At 31.9% G+C, this 20,580-nt stretch overlaps 1 protein-coding gene across 1 annotated transcript in view; it reads right to left on the reverse strand.

Moving 5' to 3' along the window:
- LOC148273446 (multidrug resistance protein homolog 49-like) overlaps positions 1–19,030 on the reverse strand; it is a gene marked incomplete at its 3' end in the record, with an annotated part of 121,427 nt that extends 102,397 nt beyond the window's left edge. Inside the window, exons 1-2 of the mRNA XM_088238694.1 lie at positions 18,934–19,030; positions 11,015–11,195 (exon numbers count right to left, since the gene is read on the reverse strand). Coding sequence (XP_088094820.1) covers positions 11,015–11,151 — 137 coding nt within the window. The remainder of the gene's footprint in view (positions 1–11,014; positions 11,196–18,933) is intronic.
- Positions 19,031–20,580: the final 1,550 nt, after the last annotated feature.

Below are 20,580 nucleotides of genomic sequence, written 5' to 3' on the forward strand. Positions count from 1 at the left end.
AAATAATTTTAATGAATTGAAGTATTTTATTAAGTTACTTAAATGTTGGTAGCTGTTTGGTAAATTAATTAATATGGTGACTCAAATCTAAAAGGCAGCGCATCTATCTATCTATCTATCTATGTGGGTCAAATGCACTGGACATTCTGTCCAAGTTTCACAATGAACTTTTGTTTGTTGCAACGTATCTGTATTACAACTAAAATATTATGTCTATACATGGACACTTGAAAAGAGTAAAGAAATATGCCATTGTCTCTTATTGTGCAAGATGCATTATTGTATATTGAAAAGATAGTGATTTAAAAATAATATTATTTATGGAGATTGTTTTTTTTTGTTTGTAAACGGAAGGTTAGATTCGTGTAGAGATATTGTACTTCTTAAGACGAAACGTGGTCTGCCTTTTCTTCATACAAACGTATTTCCGTTTTTTATCCTGAATTATGGCACTAAAAATTATAATGGACTTAGTATTAATAGAGACATTTTTAACTGCACGTTGCATTTGTACTGAAAATTTCTTCATGGGGTCGATTATTAGGGGTAGTTGCTGAATGTGCATCTTGGCGGCCTCCGTGGTGTAGTGGTCAAGACGCTTGACTCAAGCACGGTTCGATTCCCGGTGAGAACACAAAAAATAAAATGTGATTTTTCTTAAGCCTGGGTGCTCTGTGATGTAATTCACCACTATTAGGCCTCCTGGCCTGTTGTAGTGCAAAAAAAAAATAAAAAATGTAAATCTTGAGTGGTTTGTGCTATGTATATGTGCCGCATGTAATGTATATGTTTTATATGTGCGTTTATGTGTGTGCGTGGATGGCTCGGAGTGTACATTCGGTATTTTTATTTATTTTAATTTATTACCACCATTAAAAACGCAAATGTTAACAATTATTATTTTCTCACTTGAAATTCTTATTCAATTTTTTTGTCATATTTAATGTTTATACCTTTTGCATAATTTATGAAAACTTAATTCGTATTTTTATGTTAAAAAAATGTTGTTTTTAATACTTATTATGTATGACTATATGTTTTCTGAATAAAATAAAATAAATAAAAAAAACAATGAATTTTTTACACACTATAGATATTTACCATTAGCGTATCTCAATTGTTTTGCTTTTTAGACAAATTGTTTCTTATGGGAGCCAGGGTCATCCAAAAACTCAATAAAACGCCTAGTTTTTTAGTTCGTGGTGCGATTTGCTGTTGGAGCTGACAGTGCAAATTTTTATCATTTTTGTGGTAAACTACTGAGCAGATTTGAGTTGAGTGGAATCGATATTTTTTTTTTAAATAAATATTTGCGTTATTATGATTTACTCAAATGTTTAATTTTGAGGGCCATTTTTAACGAGTTAAAGACAACTCCCTAAAGAAAATGGGAATCGAGTTGGTGTAGAGTGGGATTCGAACCAAAGTCCTTTGAGCCATGAAACCGAGACAATAGCCACAACCAGATTCTTATTTTAAGAAACACCTCTTTTTTTATATATTACCAGCTGACCCGACAGACGTTGTCCTGCCCGAACGTTGGCTTGCCTTGGAAAAATACTTTTTATTGACAAGTAGGTACCTAGGCACTTGCTGGTGATTAAATTCCAAAACTAAAAGTTGTTAGTATTCAAATATTAAATTTTAGTTGGTACTTGTTTATGGTTGAATTCCAAAACATAAAATAAATATTTTTTCAATTACGGCATTCTTTTTGCAAACGTCAAACTTCGGTCTTCTCACCAACAAAGGGGTGTACTTATGTATGAATACAATTTTGTAAAATTTATTAAATTTAATATTATTTTAGTATGACCAAAAATCCAAAAAAATAAATAAATGGGTAGAAATCATAAAGAATTTAAGGAAAGAATCTGATTGAGATCCACAAAAAACAAATGCGGTTTGTAAACATTCAAAAACAAACTTTTTTTATACACAAAAAACAACATCTTTCTAACTAACTAACCATCACGCCATTTCCCCGGAGGGGTAGGCAGAGAGGATAGAACGCCACACCACTCTGTCCTGGCACACTTCCTTTGCTTCCTTCACATTCATACATCTTCTCATGCACGCACGTCGATTATTCCGACTTTTCACATGACCACTTTCAAGAATTTGTTGTACTTGATCATGCCATGTCTTTCTCGGGCTTCCTCGACTTCTACAACCAGACACATTCGCATCATAAATCTTTTTAGCCGTTCTTTCATCATTCATTCGCTCCACATGACCGAACCATCGCAAAAGACCTTTCTTAATTTTGTCGATAATGCTTAACTCAGCCTTGCATTCTGCTCTAATTTCGACATTAGGGCACCTATCATACATTGTTTTTCCGCACATTCGCCTGAGGGATCGCATTTCAACAGCATTCAGTCTACTTTCGTCCCTTTTTTCCAACTCCATGCTTCGCTTCCATACATTAGGGTTGGTACCAGAACTCCATTATGAACTGCTAATTTAGCCTCTTGCGATAGACACTTATTTGCTACGACAGACTGTAAGGCACCATTAACTCTGTTACCGGCACTAACCCATCAACAACATCTTTCCATTTTATTATAAATGCATTCTCCTCGAATGCAACCCCGATAGATCGATGAATTAAATATTTATGCTCCTAACTTCTTTTCAACATATTAGATTGAAGATTTTAATATCTACGAATACGCACAGCGCAAAGATCTATATTTCTCTGAAAACCGCACGTTAAGCCGTACGGTGACATCACACGTACAGAGGAATTATATATATAAATATATATGGGATTTGCATTTTTTATTTTTTACTTTTCTTATTATGTTCAAGGTTTACAATTCATAAAAGTGGATTTTTCTGCTTTTGGTAAGCTTCTTTTTGTGTTGGGATCAGGAGGGATATGCTATAGTGGGTCAGTCGTGAACTTCTCTAGCATTTGCTCATGTGAAGAGGAAACCACTTAAAACTCTTCAGAAGAAGCCGGCCTGCTGACAGCCATCGACGGGCCTTCCGTTCCACTAGAAGAGTGTTCGGCATTTTGAGTCGTACTGTTGTGGTCAGCGCGTTTGTTTACCATGCAAGACGTCTCGGATTTAATTCCCGACATGGTTGACATTAATAGACAAAATCGACGTTTCGCTGTACCGTTTTCCGCACCTTTAAACTGAACCGATTTTGTTATTTGTTTAGACAGAGTATCAGATTTTTTTTTGGTATGGGTGTGTTTTGCGTTTTACCAAAATAGTATATTTGTATAGGGTGCGCCGTGCGCCGAAAGACATCAGATAAAAACTGTGCTTTTTTACGCGTTTGAATGGTTTAAGTTCCCATAATAAACCATATTTTAAAAACGAAACAATATAGGGACCGCCAATGGTAAATATCTATAATGTGTAAAAAAAGAGCTCTGCACTGGTTTGGACATGTAGAGCAAATGGACAACGAAAGAACGACTAAAAATATTTTCAATGCAAATGTTTAATACTTGAAGATAGGCATGGTAAAAGTTAGAATAATCAGCACGCGTGCATGAGAAGATCTATGAATGTAGAGGAAGCGAGATCTGAATGCATCGATAGAGTGGTGTGGCGTTCTATCCTTTCTACCTACCTTTACAGGGAAACGGCGAGATAGTTTGTTGTTGTTGTTATTAAAAAAAAAACATTTCTCGAATGCCACAATTCAGAGAGAAAATGCGTGAATACGTTTGTATGAAGAAAAGTCGGACCGCATTTCCTCTTTAGGTTAAACATAATTGAGTATACTTACAAAACTTCACTAAAAAATCTTTAGTAAAAACGGTTCTGATAAACGTAAAAAAGATGTAGTAACTTTTCAATAGTAAGTAGGTATGATTGAATTTAAAATCTAAAACTAATAGATATTCAAATATTCAATTTAAGTAGGTACCGAAGTACTTGTTTATGCTTGAATTCCAAAACACAAAATAATCCATTATTTTCAAATAAAGAATTCTTTTTGCAAATGTCGAACCCTGCTCAGGGATGCACTCTAGTCAGGAATGCGATTTTCAAATATGTATATATTGTAAGTTGATATTATTTTAGTATAACCAAAAATCCAGTAAAAATAAAATAAACGGGTAGAAATTATAAGGAATTCAATGAAATAATCTGACTGGAATCCATTCAAAAACAAACTTTTCTTTATACACATAAAATAACATCCATACATTTTTTTTTGTATACGCATTCTCGGCGAATGCAACCCTGGTGATGGATAAAAAAAACATTTACTCTCCTAACTTTTTTTCTACCCAATAAATTGAAGATTTTATGAGCTATAAACCTTCTCGAGGCAATGATGTACATTTATCTGAAAACCGCACGTAAATCAGTCCGGTAGTTATTCAGTCCATCGAGGACAATCATTCGAACATTGCTTTTTATATATATAGATTTATTAATATTGTTGACTCGCTTTCAGTAAGTTTATTAGAAGAATCTCACCTAGAAAAAAACATCAATCAACAGTTTATTATCTTTTTTTATACTACAATATTTAAGTTTGTCCAAATATTTGTAGACAAAAGACTGGATTTCCCCCCTCAGGAGTCATTAAGTTTAACAAATTACAACAGGGATGGAGAATACCTTAAAGAAGGGATTATGGAAGTCTAGGCATTTACACGGCCTATGACCTAGGTCATTGGCTGGTTTAAGTGACCACTTTACACACAGTATAACATTCGCCATTTCGCCTATGTTTGAACATCCATATTTTTTCAAATATTATATTATATTAAATCTAGTTTTTTGTCTACTAAGCTCAAATATTTTAATAAAATCAACTGGTCCAAGAAGAAGTTTATAAATTGGAAAATTATTTTCAGGCGTTGCCTTGTATGTGAAATAATTCAGTCAGATGAATCTCTTCACAAGAATAAATGTTTTAGCTATTTTACTTCACTATGACTTCACAAGATGCTTGACTTACACACGGAAGGTTCTGGTTTCGATTCCCGGTGAGAACACAAAAAAGAATAATTGTTATTTTTCTTAAGCCTGAGTGTTCTGCAATGTAATTTACGACTGTAATTGGGCCTCTTGGCATGTTGTGGTGCAAAAATAAAAGAAGAAAAAAAATATACAAAAACATCAATAAATAAATATGGTTATCCGCATGTCCCTTAATGAGTTTTTTACAAAAACTCTTTGGGAATATTATATAAAATTATATATGATATGTTTTCAATTTAATTTTAAAAAAATATATAAAATCAACAAATGGATAAATAGGTAATTCGATCTAATTCCCTCTTATACGATACGAATGAATTCACGAAACGAATTTGAAAGTCGCACGTCGAGCTCTCTATTTCATGTACCAGCAGTTCTTACGAACTATGCCTAGAACTCTCCACTTGAGTATAATTTGAACTCTCCCCTTATTGATTCGTTTGATTGTAACAAATTAACACTTAAAATGCGCGTTTTTCTTTTATACTTAGTAGTTTCCATAATAAAATCTTATTTTATATCTAATTCTTTATATTTTTGACACTTGCACAATAATATTTACACAAATATTCACCCTCATTTCATTATAACACCCACTTACCCACCCCCTCACACACTTACACTCACCCTAACAGCTTAACAGGTATTGTACGAGTATTTCATGTATTTCTGTGGATATCTGTCATTGGTTTAATTCTCTGTATATTTTATTTGTTATATTTTTTTGCATGGATTACTGTTGATATCCCCAATAAATAAAATAAAAAATAAGGCTACTGAATTCCTTATCTGCCTAAACGTAGATACAATGACTAATAATAAAAAACAATTAAAAGTAATCTACGGCATAAAATAAACGTCTCGTCATGAGTTTGCTAAGCGAGACGTTAATTAACAAAAAAATCAGGTCAATGTTACATATTAAAAAAAAAACAATAATTAAAACAAAAGTATCATGATACGCCTAAAATTCATAGTAAAATATTTGTCTTTTTATTATTATAAAATGTAACAATATTTTGAGTATGTCCAAATGTTTGCGGACACGTTGGATTTCTTCCCTGGGGAATTTTTTAGATTTTAAATTTGTTGCAACAGAGAGGGAAAACATTTTTTGAAAATAAAATATGGAAGTTTAGATATTTTCAGTCGTTGGCTGAAAGATATCATTTTACGCATTGTGTAACATTCGCCATTGTGTCTGGGTTTTTTCAGTAGTTGTAAATATCTAAAACTATGTACGATAGATGCACGGATGTCGAGATCCGTACATTATGTAAGGCTGAGATAGGCACTATCGATAAAATCAAGAGGGGGCTCTGCGTTGGTTTGGACATGTAGAGCGAATGGACAGCGAAAGAACGGCTAAAAATATTTAAAATGCGAATGTTGGTGGATGCAGAAATAGAGGAAGACCGAAAAAGACATGGCAGCAGCAAATCTAACAAATACTTGAAGATGGACATGTCAAAAGTCGGAATAATCGGCGCGCGTGCATGAGAAGATGTATGAATGTAGAGGAAGCGAGATATTTATTTATTTACTTTAAAGAAACAAATAGTCGACAATGATACAATAACATTTTTTTTAAAATACAGTTTAAACTGTCTTTAAACTGGCAAAGTTTCTAAATAAAAATCATACATATTATTAAATTGTGTTACAACAAAAGGATGTGTTTATGTGTATTTGTATGAGAGTAAGTGTAGATGTGTGTTTATGTGTATTAGTGTGGGAGTAAGTGTTCAGGTGTGTGCATCATTAAATAGAAAGTGGGATCGTATCGCAGACAGAAATAATATATAGTACGTAATTTAAATTATTGGTTTAAGTGTAAACAATTTTTTTGGTGTGTGCATGAGTTTCTTACACGAATACACAAAGAAATTAGCAATATTTGTGTACATACTGTTTGTTTACCAAATAAAATAAATAAATTACAACTCGTTAAAAATGGCCACCAAAATTTAAATATTTGGGTAAATTATAAAAAAGCAAATACTCGTATTTCTTTTTTCTATAAAAAAAAAAATGTTTACGTATTTCATCATCATAATTTCCCTTTCCGCACCTAATGGTGCATAGAGCATTGCAGTGGTACACCAAATGCAGCTTATAATATATCATATTATCGGTAAGATAATCAGTCTTTCGCTCCAGGTGCCAGTCCAGGGACTATGAAATATTCCAGTGTGAAAATCACCTTTTAAATAAATATTTCATATCAACCAAGTGAAGCACAAACTTTGTGGTCATTCATTATAATAACGACAACAAACCATCACGCCGTTTCCCCCTAAGGGTAGGCAGAGAGGAGAGAACGGCATATCACTCTGTCTTTGCATACAGACCTCGCTTCCTCTACATTCATACATCTTCTCATGCAGGCACGCTGATTATTCCCACTCTTGACATGTCCATCTTCAAGTATTTGATGGACTTAATAGTGCCATGTCTTTCTTGGTTTTCCTCGTTTTCCGCACTCATCAACTTTCGCATCGTATATCCTTTTAGCCGTTCTTTCGCTGTCCAGTTATTTATATTTTTCTACCAACCGGTTAAAAAGTTACACAAACTTCTTTATCAAGGTATTAGTTAAGTAAAGTATCTTTATAAAAAGCCGGTAAAAAAATCAATGAACGTTTCAGCTCTTTTACTTCACAAAAGTCAACAAATGGATGAATTTAATAAATATGGATGTTCAAACATGGGCAAAATGATGACTGTTAAACATTTTGCAATTTGGAAGCCCGCTAATCAACTCTCAAATGCAGAATCAACATACACAGTCAGGTTTGTTTAAGAACGCCTTTTGGGTTAGTTTGTTTGTCACATTTTTCATGTTTTTCCTACAATTATTTTTATTTTTATCGTTCGGGAATACCTGTTTTTTCGGCCATTGACAGAAACTAGGTGGCGTTATGCAATAATGTGTCAAGCCACAAAATCCAAAAAATACGTTCGTGTCAGAATAAGGGATGCCACGAATACTTGTATACTAATCGGTATGCGGCTACTTTTTTTAATATTCGGTATTTGACCGAATACAGCATACTTTTCGGCCGAATACCGAATACTAAATAATGATGACAAAAAAACCCACGTATTACTCAGAAATGTATCTATTTTAACAACAAATTATTGTCCAAATCACTATTCGTGGCATTTCTAGTCAGAATCATGATCCAAAAGAGATATTCTTACTTTGAAAACATCGTTTTATCAGTTTAAACTTACAAATTCTCTGTAATACCTCGATATGTTCATTAAAAACCATGCAAATGGACTAAAAATAATGTAACGCTGCTTTGTGATACTTAACGTATTGTTGATAGATTATATTGTATTGCGAATTAAGGTCAATGCGCGGCTCACGTGATAAGAATATTGCAAAAATGCTTTGACCCCGCAATAGACGCTTTCTTGGCCAGAATAGGGAAACGTTTTTTTAAAAACAATTTTAACACTTTGTATCCCGGAGCCGTGTAAACACGTGATTATATAACCACGCGTTGTGTCCCGGTCCCGTGTTTTCACGTGATTTACCAGCTGTTCAAAAAAGTGCATTTTATTGACAACTAGTGACTTTTATTAGTACTTTTTTGCTGCTGGTAAACTACGTGAAAACGCGGGACCGGGACACAACGCATGGTTATTAAAAACACGTGTTTACACGATTCCGGGATACAAAGCACAAAAAAGGAGTCAGTCGCTGTAGATATACATATGTGCGAACATTGCAATGTGGCTCTTCATAAAGGCCAATGTTGGCAAAACTATAATTCTCCGAGCCACTGCAGAGTGGATCCAATCACCGTTGTTCAAGCGATGGCGCGATATGTTAAGACCACCATAAGTGCTGCAATATAAAATTTTATTTTATGTTTATATTTTTGTTTATTGTTATATTTATGTTTATTGTTATATTTTTGTTTATATTTATATTTATGTTCATGTTTATATGTTTATATGGTAGAATTGGTTCTGCACTTTATAGCCATTTTACTGGAATGAAAATTTAAATAACAATAATAATAATAATAATATAAAAATGACTTATTAGAATTGATTGAACTTAGTATTTTCATAATTATGACACATTTAAGAAACCCTTCACAAAGCATGAAATTTCACAAAAATGGGCCGGGCGCAGGGTAAATTCTATGTGTATTCGGCCGGTATTCAAAGTATTAAATCAAAAATGATCCATGAAATACTGTCCAGTAAAAAATATTTTGTACTACTTATAAGTAGCATAAATAATATTTTGAAATTTAAATTCCGGCGAAACGGGTCATTGCATTAGCCACGCTCCTAATATGTCATGATTCGGGTAAATTTTGAACTTTGTGACCGTTTAAATTTAAACACAGCATCGTCACGAATCTAAACGTCACATTTATCAAGGCCAAATATGTCGCGCTTTTGTAGGGACATATTTTTAATAATTTCTTTTTTAAAGTTATGTATGAAAACATTTCTCCACATTATCCATATTGATTTTGAAAATGCAATTAATTTTTCTGGATCCATTTCATATATTTTTATCAGTATTCGTAGTATGTGATATTTCCCTATTGTAGAAGTATTTTTTTCCCTAGATTAATAAACTTATTTATAATTTATTATATAAATAAAACACGAGTGATACTTTAATCCACAAATTTGGAATATCCAGTGACCGGTTTCATCGTTTTCGCGACATCTTTGAGGCTGGTGCCCGAGACCGCGAAAGCGATGAAACCGGTCACTGGATATTCCAAATTTGTGGATTAAAGTATCACTCGTGTTTTATTTATATAATAAATTACAATGAACTTCCATCAAGAATTTTCACTTACAAACTTAAATGTTTTATTTATAATTGAACGTAATTCGAGGATTCATATTTGAAGTAAATCCTTAGGTATTTTTAACGGCTGGTTTAGAACATGAAGCTTTCATTTAAAATTTATGTTCTTTTTAATTTTCCATGACAATAAAATATAAACTACTGATAATATTACTATAATTACGATAAAAACTATGGATTTATGTTTGTTTTTTTGAGCAGTAGCATTGTTTAAAGCATTTTTTGCGTTATTTTATTAACAAAAGTTATAGTTTTAAGATGTTCTTTAAATAGGTGTTATATCACTTTTTTGTAAATTTTTTATACAAAAAAATAATAAATAAATAAGTACATTTTACCATTTTTTTTCGTTCTATTTAGTACTTTTTATATATTAAACTCAACAGATAAGCTAAAAAAATATTAATATTTTTGAAAAATGCGCCTGATTTTAAAACTCAATTACCTCAGCTCGAGGTTGGTGTGGCTTACCGCATTTTTGCATAACACTATCCATTAGTCACTAATGGCGTTGTGCATGTCCGTTAGCAAAAAGTCGCTAATAGATATATATATTTACCGATGTAAACAACTCTAACATGACAAAAAAAATATTACGAATAGTTTTTTTTTATTTATTTCAAAAATATGCTAGGATAAAAATTATTATTTTGAATAATGATATTTATTGAAACAGCAAGGGAAAACACAGGTCTAGGCATTAACAGGTCATATGACCTGTCATTGACTGGTTTAAGTGGCCACTTTACACGATGTGTGCAATATCTACTATTCTGCCAATAATTCAGATAGATTATTCTTACCCACATTTTTAAAAAATATATATATATGGATCCCTTTATTTAGTAACCTTACGTGTCATGTACAAGGCGATGGTACTCGGAAAAAATCGTTTTTGTTTGTCTTGGAAATGGGATGTTCGATCACTGATTTTGGTTTATTACCTTTATGAGTCCAATCACCATTGTTGCAAAGTCCAAGAACAATGAACAAGTCCAATTTTAAAATAAAAATAACTGCGCATATAAATAGTGTAGCGAGAGATTTTTTTAAAAAAGAAATATTAAAAAAGTATATTATTAAGTGTCCTCGGCACGGGACCCGAGTGAGGTCATATTATTTTTATTATTAATCATTGTTAATAATGGAAAAAATTAATAAATAAATAAAAATAAAATATAAACAAAAATGTACTTACAGATCTTCCAATGCAGATGGCGTCTTTTTGAATCTTCCACGATATTCCAAAGACACATTTCTTTTATTTTTTCCGTTAAAAATACCCTTTCCATTTTCTTTGGGTATGTCCACACTTCCAACGGCACTGTCATCCATTTTTAACCACTTTCTTACACTTAAAATAACTTAAAATATATCTCCTGTAAATTAAAAATATAACCTTTCATTGAAGTTATTTTTTAAATAAATTTAACTGTCGCTAAGTTAAAACGTTTACGTTGTACATATTTTCTCATATCGTCAGCCTTAACTGTAACAGCTACTTTTCAGGAGAGACTTAAAATTTAATTTCTTAATTATTATTTTGATGAACAAGGATATTTCAAAAACACGTTTTTTTTATTTTTATTAACGTATGATAATTTTTCGTTTTTATTATTGTAAATTTTATCATTACCTTTTTAGAACCAATAAACGGAGTTAAGAGGTTTACACTTTAGGAAAACAAACACGACTTAAAAGTTACAAGCTTTTTACTTTATGTAATTCATTAGTTTTTAACATCATAAAATTCAGAAAATCCATTAATAACAACAAAAAATAAGTTAACATATATAGGAAAATTATAGTAATAACTTCGATTTTATTATATCTGTCAAATGATTCTATGATTACTGAAACAGTAAACAGAGATAATGTAGTAACATCTTTGATGGTGGATGGGAGATGATTCCTCAGTCGAGCCGCATGGACACTATATGAGTTAGAGAAGAAAGAGGAATTGTGGATGGATATTGAATTACGGGACTAAAATTATACAATAAACTACCAGACAAAACTAAACAAAAGACTCAGACAAACTTTTCAAAAGGCGTAAAAAATATAATTATCAAATAAATAAAAATTATGTATTTTTATTGTTAAATTAATGTTATAATCCGTAAGGGTTAATAAATAAATTTCAAATAAAAATAATAATAAAATGAATACCCTTGCTGCGATATTGTAGGTTCTGACAATGAAAGAAAACAAAAGTAAATAGACTTCAAACGTTTATCGCGGCCTTCACCATAAAGATAATACTTTATAACCGGCCTGTTATCCTTACAACGTCTTACAAAAGTCTTCACGTCGCTCCTTTCCCTTTATCGATTGCCATTTATAAGCCATCGATTTAAAATACAAACTAAACACAGAATTATAATATACCAGTAGCTCAATCACAAATAACTATCGACGTGCTTAAGAACATGCTAAGCATTTGAGCGAACACAATTAACAATAATGAACAAGTTATCGCAGTCATAAGTCAACGCGTGTGTAATCTCTAAGTCAACGCCCGTGTCGGTTTGTTTTTTGTTTTCCACGTAAATAATTACAGTTCACTGGCGAAAAATCGGCGTTTAAAAAACAATACAATATATTGCATTTGCAAAATAGTAAGGAGTATCTAATACAAAAAAGTGAAAATTAAATTATAATTACTATAGCGACTGCTTTTCTTGACATTTAGCTTGCTAACCGCTGACTTAATGCAATAAATAGGATAAATAATAAATAAATAAACAAAAATAGCAGTTTTGGAATATTTTCCATATTTGCACCGGTGAAATTAAAATATGTGATTGCGCAGCAGGATTATACGTCGCAAAACTTAAATATTTTAAGATTTAATATTAGGTGTTCACAGATGTTCCATTGTGATCGCAAAAACGATAAACAACCATGGTGAGAAATTGTTAACACGTCGCTATATCACAAAATAATAAAACAGAGTATTAAAAAAATAAAGCATAATAACATAGCAATGAAATACATAATAATAGCAAAATAGTAAACAAAAAATCCCACAAAGGCATGGCTTGTTCGTGGGTATACAAGAAAATGTTAGTTAATTTTTGCTCTTATAATAAATAATGGACAGTTATAATATTTTTGTGTAACATAAGAAAGAAAAAATAAAATATTCTGTAAAAGATAATATGGTATTTTTTTTATAGTAATTAAAAAGGGAAATAAAAAATATTTTAAAAAAACACAAAAATGTTCCTTATTATTAAAGGGCAACAAAATAAAGCATAAAAAAAAAGAGTTCATATCTTTAGTTTGAATCCAGTTTAAGTGGTCATTTTACACACTGTAACATTCACCATTCTGCCTATATTTGAACTATTTTTTAAGGCGTTGCCTAGTATGTAGGTGAAATAATTCAATCAGATGAATATCACCCGCAACAATAAAGGTTTTACAAATGACGCTTTATTATCAAAATTATAATTAAAAACTCCGAGATATCCAAGATTCGAACATGACATCATACGCTGGAACTTCGTTTTTCACTGGGGATACGTTCCACACATAAAAAAAGTGTACTTAAAAAAGAACGAAGTGATATTAGTTTCTCGTGTAACAATTAATTCGGAATATCTAAAAAATTAAATTGTGTACTAATTGAACGTACCTTAATCGTTTTCTTAAATGCAACACGGCTTCAAAATACTTTGAAAATCGTAACAATTGTAAAATTATTCACTATGATTGTATCATCGGCCCTTCGGACCTCAGTTGATCGGGCCCTCGGACCTCAGCTGATCGGTTGATCTGGCGCCTTGAAACATCTGCCCTTTAGGCCTCACAATTTATGTTTTGCTTTTCGGAGCAATGTAATAAAGAAGAATCTGTCATTCAGAATAATGCTACTAAAACCACACAAAATTTACATATATAATAATAAAGACCTAAGCAAAAAAGTTCGGTTAGTGTGCGATTGACATTGAATAGCGAAGAATCTGTTATTTAAAATAATATCAGTCAGCTGTCGCCGTCTGTTACATGGTAGTATATTCGGCCTGTCAGGCCTCATTAAACCAGCCCTGTGGCCTTAATGAATCTGTCCTAATGGCCTCAGTTGATCGGCTCTAAACCTTGGTTAGTTAGGATCTCAGGTGCGTTGTATTAGTTTACCATGATACAATGTTCTTGAATCTTGCGGCTTTAAAAGACATATTAATGCACCATCTTATGTTATTAAGAATACTATTTTATTAATTTGGCAATGTAGAAATGTTTGTCCGCCTTCTGGCGTGATGGTCGGCGCGTTTGACTACCATCCAAGAGGTCTCGGAATATTTCATAGTCCCTGGACTGGCACCCGAAGCGTAAAACTGATCATCTTACCTTGATCAGTTGCAGAAAGGGAATGTTGATGAAAAAAATTATGGTAATCTATAAATATCTTCAAGTCAATAAAAATTTGGGGAGCAAACCACATTACAATATGTATAATAAATTATATTCGAAAATAAAACACTTACAAATATTATTGTCAGCCTCGTGATGTAATAGTCAGCGCGTTTGCCTACTATGCAAGAGGTCTCGGGTTCGATTCCCAACATGGTTGATATGAAATATTTATTTAAAATTATGTTTTTACACTTAAAATATTTCATAGTACCTGGACTGATACTTAAAGCGTGAGACTGATCATCTTACCTTCATGTTACAAAAATAATCAAAATACGCTGCGATTGGTGTACAAATGCAGTGCCCTATGCGCCAGTAGGTGCGGAAAGGGAATGATGATTATGAAATATTACGAAATATACTCTTATAAATGAATTCTCAGGTAACATTTAAAGAAATTGAAAAATATAATCTCAAAAATAATTTTTAAGTAAATATTATTTATCATTCCGCCGCGCGTGAAACTTAGTTTGAAAATATTATCTTAAAAATGCATTTCGAGATAACATTTAAAGGTATTTGAAAATATTATCTTAAAAATGCATTTTCAGGTAACATTTGAAGGAATTGAAAAATATTATTATTATAAAAATAATTTTGAGGTAGTATTACTATTCTAGTAAATTATTATTAACATAGGATTTATTGAATCTGTAATAAACGTCAAAAAAATTATAACTATATAACATAATTAAACAATTAGTAAATTAAACCTTACAAACGAATAAATTTTAACCAACAACACAATTTAAATCAGCAAACCAAAACCAATAAACATTAATCTAATTAATCTCATTAAACTCAAACGACTATATTTTATTTTATGTAACTCAGTTATAACTTATGGCATAATGGGATGGGGAGGCACTAATAAATAAATATTAAAACCTCCTGAATATGCTAGCAGCAAAGAAGACCTTCAATTCTTGGTAACAAAAGTCTACGATGTATGCAAGAAAAGCGATTTGCTTATGAATGTTGATAAATCGAAAATGATGGTTGAAAGGGATGAAAATATAACTAAATGTGAGATCAGCGTGAACGGAGATATTCTGAATCAGGTAGAAGAATTTGTGTACCTGGGAAGTATGTTTACTAGGGACAGAAAGGCCGAGAAAGATATTGAAAGGAGGGTGAGTGCCGAGAACAGGGTGAACGGTGCACTAAAATCTACTTTGGCAAACAAATGTTTATCGCAGGAGGCTAAACTAGCAGTTCACAACGGAGTTCTAGTTCCAACTCTAATGTATGGGAGCGAAGTGTGGAATTGGAAAAATAATGATGAAAGTAGGTTGAATGCTGTCGAAATGCGATCCCTCAGGCGAATGTGTGGTAAAACGATGTATGATAGGTGCACAAATGTCGAGATCCGTGAAGTGTGTAAGGCTGAGACATGCATTATTGACAGAATCAAGAAAGGGGTACTGCGTTGGTTTGGACATATAGAGCGAATGGACAGCGAAAGAACGGCTAAAAGGATCTACGATGCAAATTTTGATGGATGCAGAAAACGAGGAAGACCGAGAAAGACATGGCACGATCAAGTCCATCAAATACTTGAAGATGGACATGTCAAAAGTAGGAATAATCGGCGTGCGTGCATGAGAAGATGTATGAATGTAGAGGAAGCGAGGTCTGTATGCCAAGATAGAGTGTTATGGCGTTCTATCCTCTCTGCCTACCCCTACGGGGAAACGGTGTGATGGTTTGTTGTTGTTGTTGTTGTTGTTGTTGTTGTTGTTGTTGTTGTTGTTGTTGTCTCGAATATGCTCAAAAATCAATAGTTAAAATAATTTTAAAAAACCCTTTTAGGTACCCCAGCATCAAGTTATTTGAGAAATTTGTCATCTTAGATATAAGGCAATTAAATAATAGAAGCTTTCAGAAACATTATTATTCCAAATAAAGTTTGGAATAATAATGTTTCTGAAAGCATATTATTCTACCAAATCCCAAAAGGAACACTCCCACACTGCCAGAAGTCAAACTAGAGGATGGGTCATGGGGTCCATCACAAACTCTGAATTCGGGCAAATCAATTTCAGATTTCTGGGCCACACTATTTTCAATATGTTACCCGAACATTTTAAAACCATGACCCGGATTCAATTTAATAAATTTGTAAAAAATGGTTATTGGGTTTAGGTCGAGAAAAATCGGAAAATTTACTCAAAATACATTCTTAAATAATAAATGGTATAAATTAATATTGTATAACTGAATAGTAAATAAACTAGTAGGTAGTAATGCTAATGTTTTTTTTTGCATAAAAATGTCTGCCTTAAAACAGGCTGTACCTAGTTAGGCAGACTAGACATAATTCAGAGAAATCTATTACCTAAGTATGTATGTAGTAGATAAAGTAGTTGTTATTTTTGTAAATAAACTATGATTATTATTATTATTATTTATGCCAAGCTGTCTTGTCCTGCAAATATTCTTCGACTAGCTTATTCCAAACAGCCTATGCTAGATAAAATCTTTAATTTTTTTTGTTGGCAAAGCCTGAATTTCACAAGCTACCTATTGTAAAATCGTATGGAGTTTGAGGCAATATAATTTATATTTTTCTGCGGTCTAGTAGTAAGCACAACTAGCATATCATTATTTCTAGTGTTGAACCTATGGAAATCTCTGTTTCTCCTAAAATCATCAATATCTTATGTACATACATCAATTTTTTATAAATATATTGACATGGATAAAAAGTAGCCTGTATCAATTTCCAATCCTACAACTATCGTTTTGCAAAAATACGACGATCCGTCAGTCTATAGCAATCTAGCATCTTTATAAGGTTTTAATATTGATTCATTTTTACACTTATAATTTTTTTCCATGATGAAAAGTAGCAAGTGATACTTGTCGGCTCTCTGGCTTTCCCTATACGAAAAATCACGTCTAAAAGTAACTCCGTTGCGACGTGAAAGCAAAAACAGACAAACACACATTCGCATTTTTTATGTTAGTATATTTATGAATAACTAAATTCTCAAAAAATGCCATAAAGTATGATCAAATAATATGTTGGACTCCGTCGTCTAGTGGCTAAGATGCTTGACTCAAGCACCAAAGGTTCCGGTTCCAAAAACTTATGCGTTGTTATTTTAATATTTATTTGATTATTTTAATCTTTCAATATTTTTTTACTTGAATGATTTTAAAATATATTAAAAATATTTTGAGTATATACAAATCTTTGTAGAATATAAGATATTACCCCTCTGGGAGTTCTCAAGATAATTAGACATTAAAAAGGAACTAAAACCAGCAAATATTAATTTGTAAGTGCTGAAAATGCCTAGGCTTTCATTCCCTTCACAAAAAATAACCTATCATACTGTCTACATAGATTCAAACATGCTTTTAAAACACTGTTTCATTATTATATGTATAATAATGAAACAGTAAATAAATATTCAAGTGAAAAATGCAAACAAAAACATAGATGGGTCAATTATAAAAAAAATAAAATAATAATAATAATATGGATACAGGACCAATGCACGATAGCCTAACGCGGTAACCACTTGGTACACTACGATACACGCACGGAAAAAACACTATGATCACAAAATGAAAATAATACTATGATTATTAATTATTATCAAATAACACAATTTTTTGTTGAGATTTTAACGAAAATATGAACTGTTTTTCGCAAAAATTAAACACGCTTTTAATTTTTTAGCTAATTTTTACAGTTTTTTTAACCACTTGCATGGAAACTCTAAGGTGTACTGTCGTGTGATAGCCCAACGCGCTAACCACTAGTTACACTCGAGACACGCGTGGAAAAAATCTTATTTTAACTATCACGAAGCTATAGTAAATAACACTTTTTTTTAGATTTTAACGAAAAAAAAAATTACACTTTTTCGCAATAATTCAGCACGTTTAAGCAATTTATGCTTGGCTTGTACATGATTTATTTTTAATTTTTTTATACCACATGCATGACAAATTTCAGGTGTACTGTCGTATGATAGCTTAACATGCTAACCACGCGAGGATTTTTTTTTTATATTACAAAAACGTAGAACTAATATTGACTCCATATATATGTTCGGCATACTAAATGGTATAATCGATGTTCCATCATTACTGGGACAAGTAAAATTCAATATTCCGACTCGTAGATTGAGAAACAATGAAGTACTGTTCATCGATCAGCATAGAACAAACTATGGCCTAAATTCTCCAATGACCCGCCTTTGTCGTATTGTTAACTCAAGACAGGATCTGGACTTTTTTGGTTTAAGTTTACAACGATTTAAACGAGCACTAAATAAATAGTCCAGATCTTGTCTCGATGTCCCTTATGTTTGTCAATGCTTCTTTCTTTTTTCTTTAAATGTTTTAAACTACTCTTTTATTGTAATATTTAAACCTTATAAATTGTATACACGGACAATGTCCGTTAATAAATAAATAAATAAGAAATAACACATTTTTACTGAGATTTTCACGAAGAAATTAAGCCGTATATTCTAAACATTTTTCTACCACTTGCATGGGAAATTTAAAGTGATAGCCTAACGCGCTGACCACTAAGTACACTATGAGACTAACAATCACAAAATTGTAAGAAATGACACTAATTTTGTTGAGATTTTCACAAAAAAAAAATGTTTTTTTTTAAGATTAAGCACGGTCTTTATTGTTCAACAAATATGTATTTTTAATGTTTTTTACCACTTGTATGGAAAATCTAAGATATTCTGACGTGAGAATTGCTTTGCAAGGCCTTATTTTTCACGCGCGCATTGCTAACAGCGGCTTGTTATGGACTGAACATGGTCGGATCTCAAAAGACCCAAGACGACGCTACATTGATTGGTTCTCACTGGGAGGAGGATTGTTAATAGCTATGAAACAATAATCTTCTGCGGCAAAGTCGTGTAACTCCGCAATGTAAACAAGTAAAAATATTTTTTTAAACTTTTAAACATGTAAATGAAAATATTTTATGGTACACGTACATTGTAATTCAATGTAGAAAGAAAAGACGAGTCAAATTTATTTATTTATTTAATTTATTTGTTTGGTTAGTTTGGTCTCCTCATTATGTTACTCATGTTGAAAAAACTTAACAAATGCTGGGCCTCATTTGAAGAATTTCCAAACCCTTTAAAAAACCAAATACATCAAAAACTTTGTACAACACTTTTGTACGCAGTAACTTGGAGTTTGCATCCGTTGTGTGGAGCCCACAATACATAATAACGAAAAAAAATTAAATACCTAGATTATAAAAACAATACAACGCTGTGTACTTACAGCCAATCTGACAAACAAAATTTTTTTTTTTCCCTTGAAAATTGACGCACTGTATCTGAATTATGCTATTTACATAAATTATTAAATAATAAAGTAGACACATTTAACCTACTCTCCTAAATTAATTTTAATGTCCCCTTTCGCTTGACAAGAAATAAGTACTTATTCCATCTGCCAGTCTGTAGCACTAACTATGCACAACATTCTTTCCTCTATCGTTCTTGCTCTAACTATAATGCTTTTTTTTTATCTATTGACATATTTTACATGCCCCTTAATTTATTTAAAAATAAATTAAGACTCATTGTATCTGGCTGCGATATGATCCCACTTGCTATTTAATGATGCTTACACTTACACACACCTGTAAACTTACTTCCACACAAATACACATAAACACACCTCTACACTTACTCTCATACAAATATGTACACATAAACAGACCGTTTTGTTGTACCACAATTTAATATGTATGATTCTTATTTAGAAACTTCGCTGATCTGTCTTTAAACCGCATTTTTTTCATGTTATTATATCATTTTCGACTGTTTGTTTCTTTAAAATAAATAAATAAACAGTGTGGAGAAAGTCCAACACAAGCTTTTAAAATGTATGAATTTCAAATTAAATATTCCAATTGAACGGCTAAACTTTAAATGTTTAATGAGGCATTTAAAATGAATATGTTTTATTGATAGAAGGGAAATTTTAGATTTAATGCTGCTTTTCAAATTATTGAATAATGTTCTTGACAGTCCCGAACTTTTAAATTGAGTGAACTTTTATGTGAGACAGCGTGGGACGAGACGAAATACCACTTTTTCTGTTGATTTGCATAGTTCAAACTATGCTAAATACTCACCTATTCCACGGCTCCACGTATAAGCATTCAAACAGGGAAATTCAGATTGATTTCATTTATCGTCATACAAACTAAAATAATTACTTTTCAATTTATTTATTTACATACACGTATGTAGTTTATTACACATGATTTGAGACATAAGTCCCAACTCCATGGGACTCAAAGTCCTGTGTTAAGATGGGACGAGCAATTAGTTG

This window comes from Micrasema longulum, unplaced genomic scaffold (genome assembly GCF_059751315.1).
Source record: "Micrasema longulum isolate JH-2025_06_02 unplaced genomic scaffold, ASM5975131v1 h1tg001949l, whole genome shotgun sequence".
Lineage (NCBI taxonomy): Eukaryota > Metazoa > Arthropoda > Insecta > Trichoptera > Brachycentridae > Micrasema > Micrasema longulum.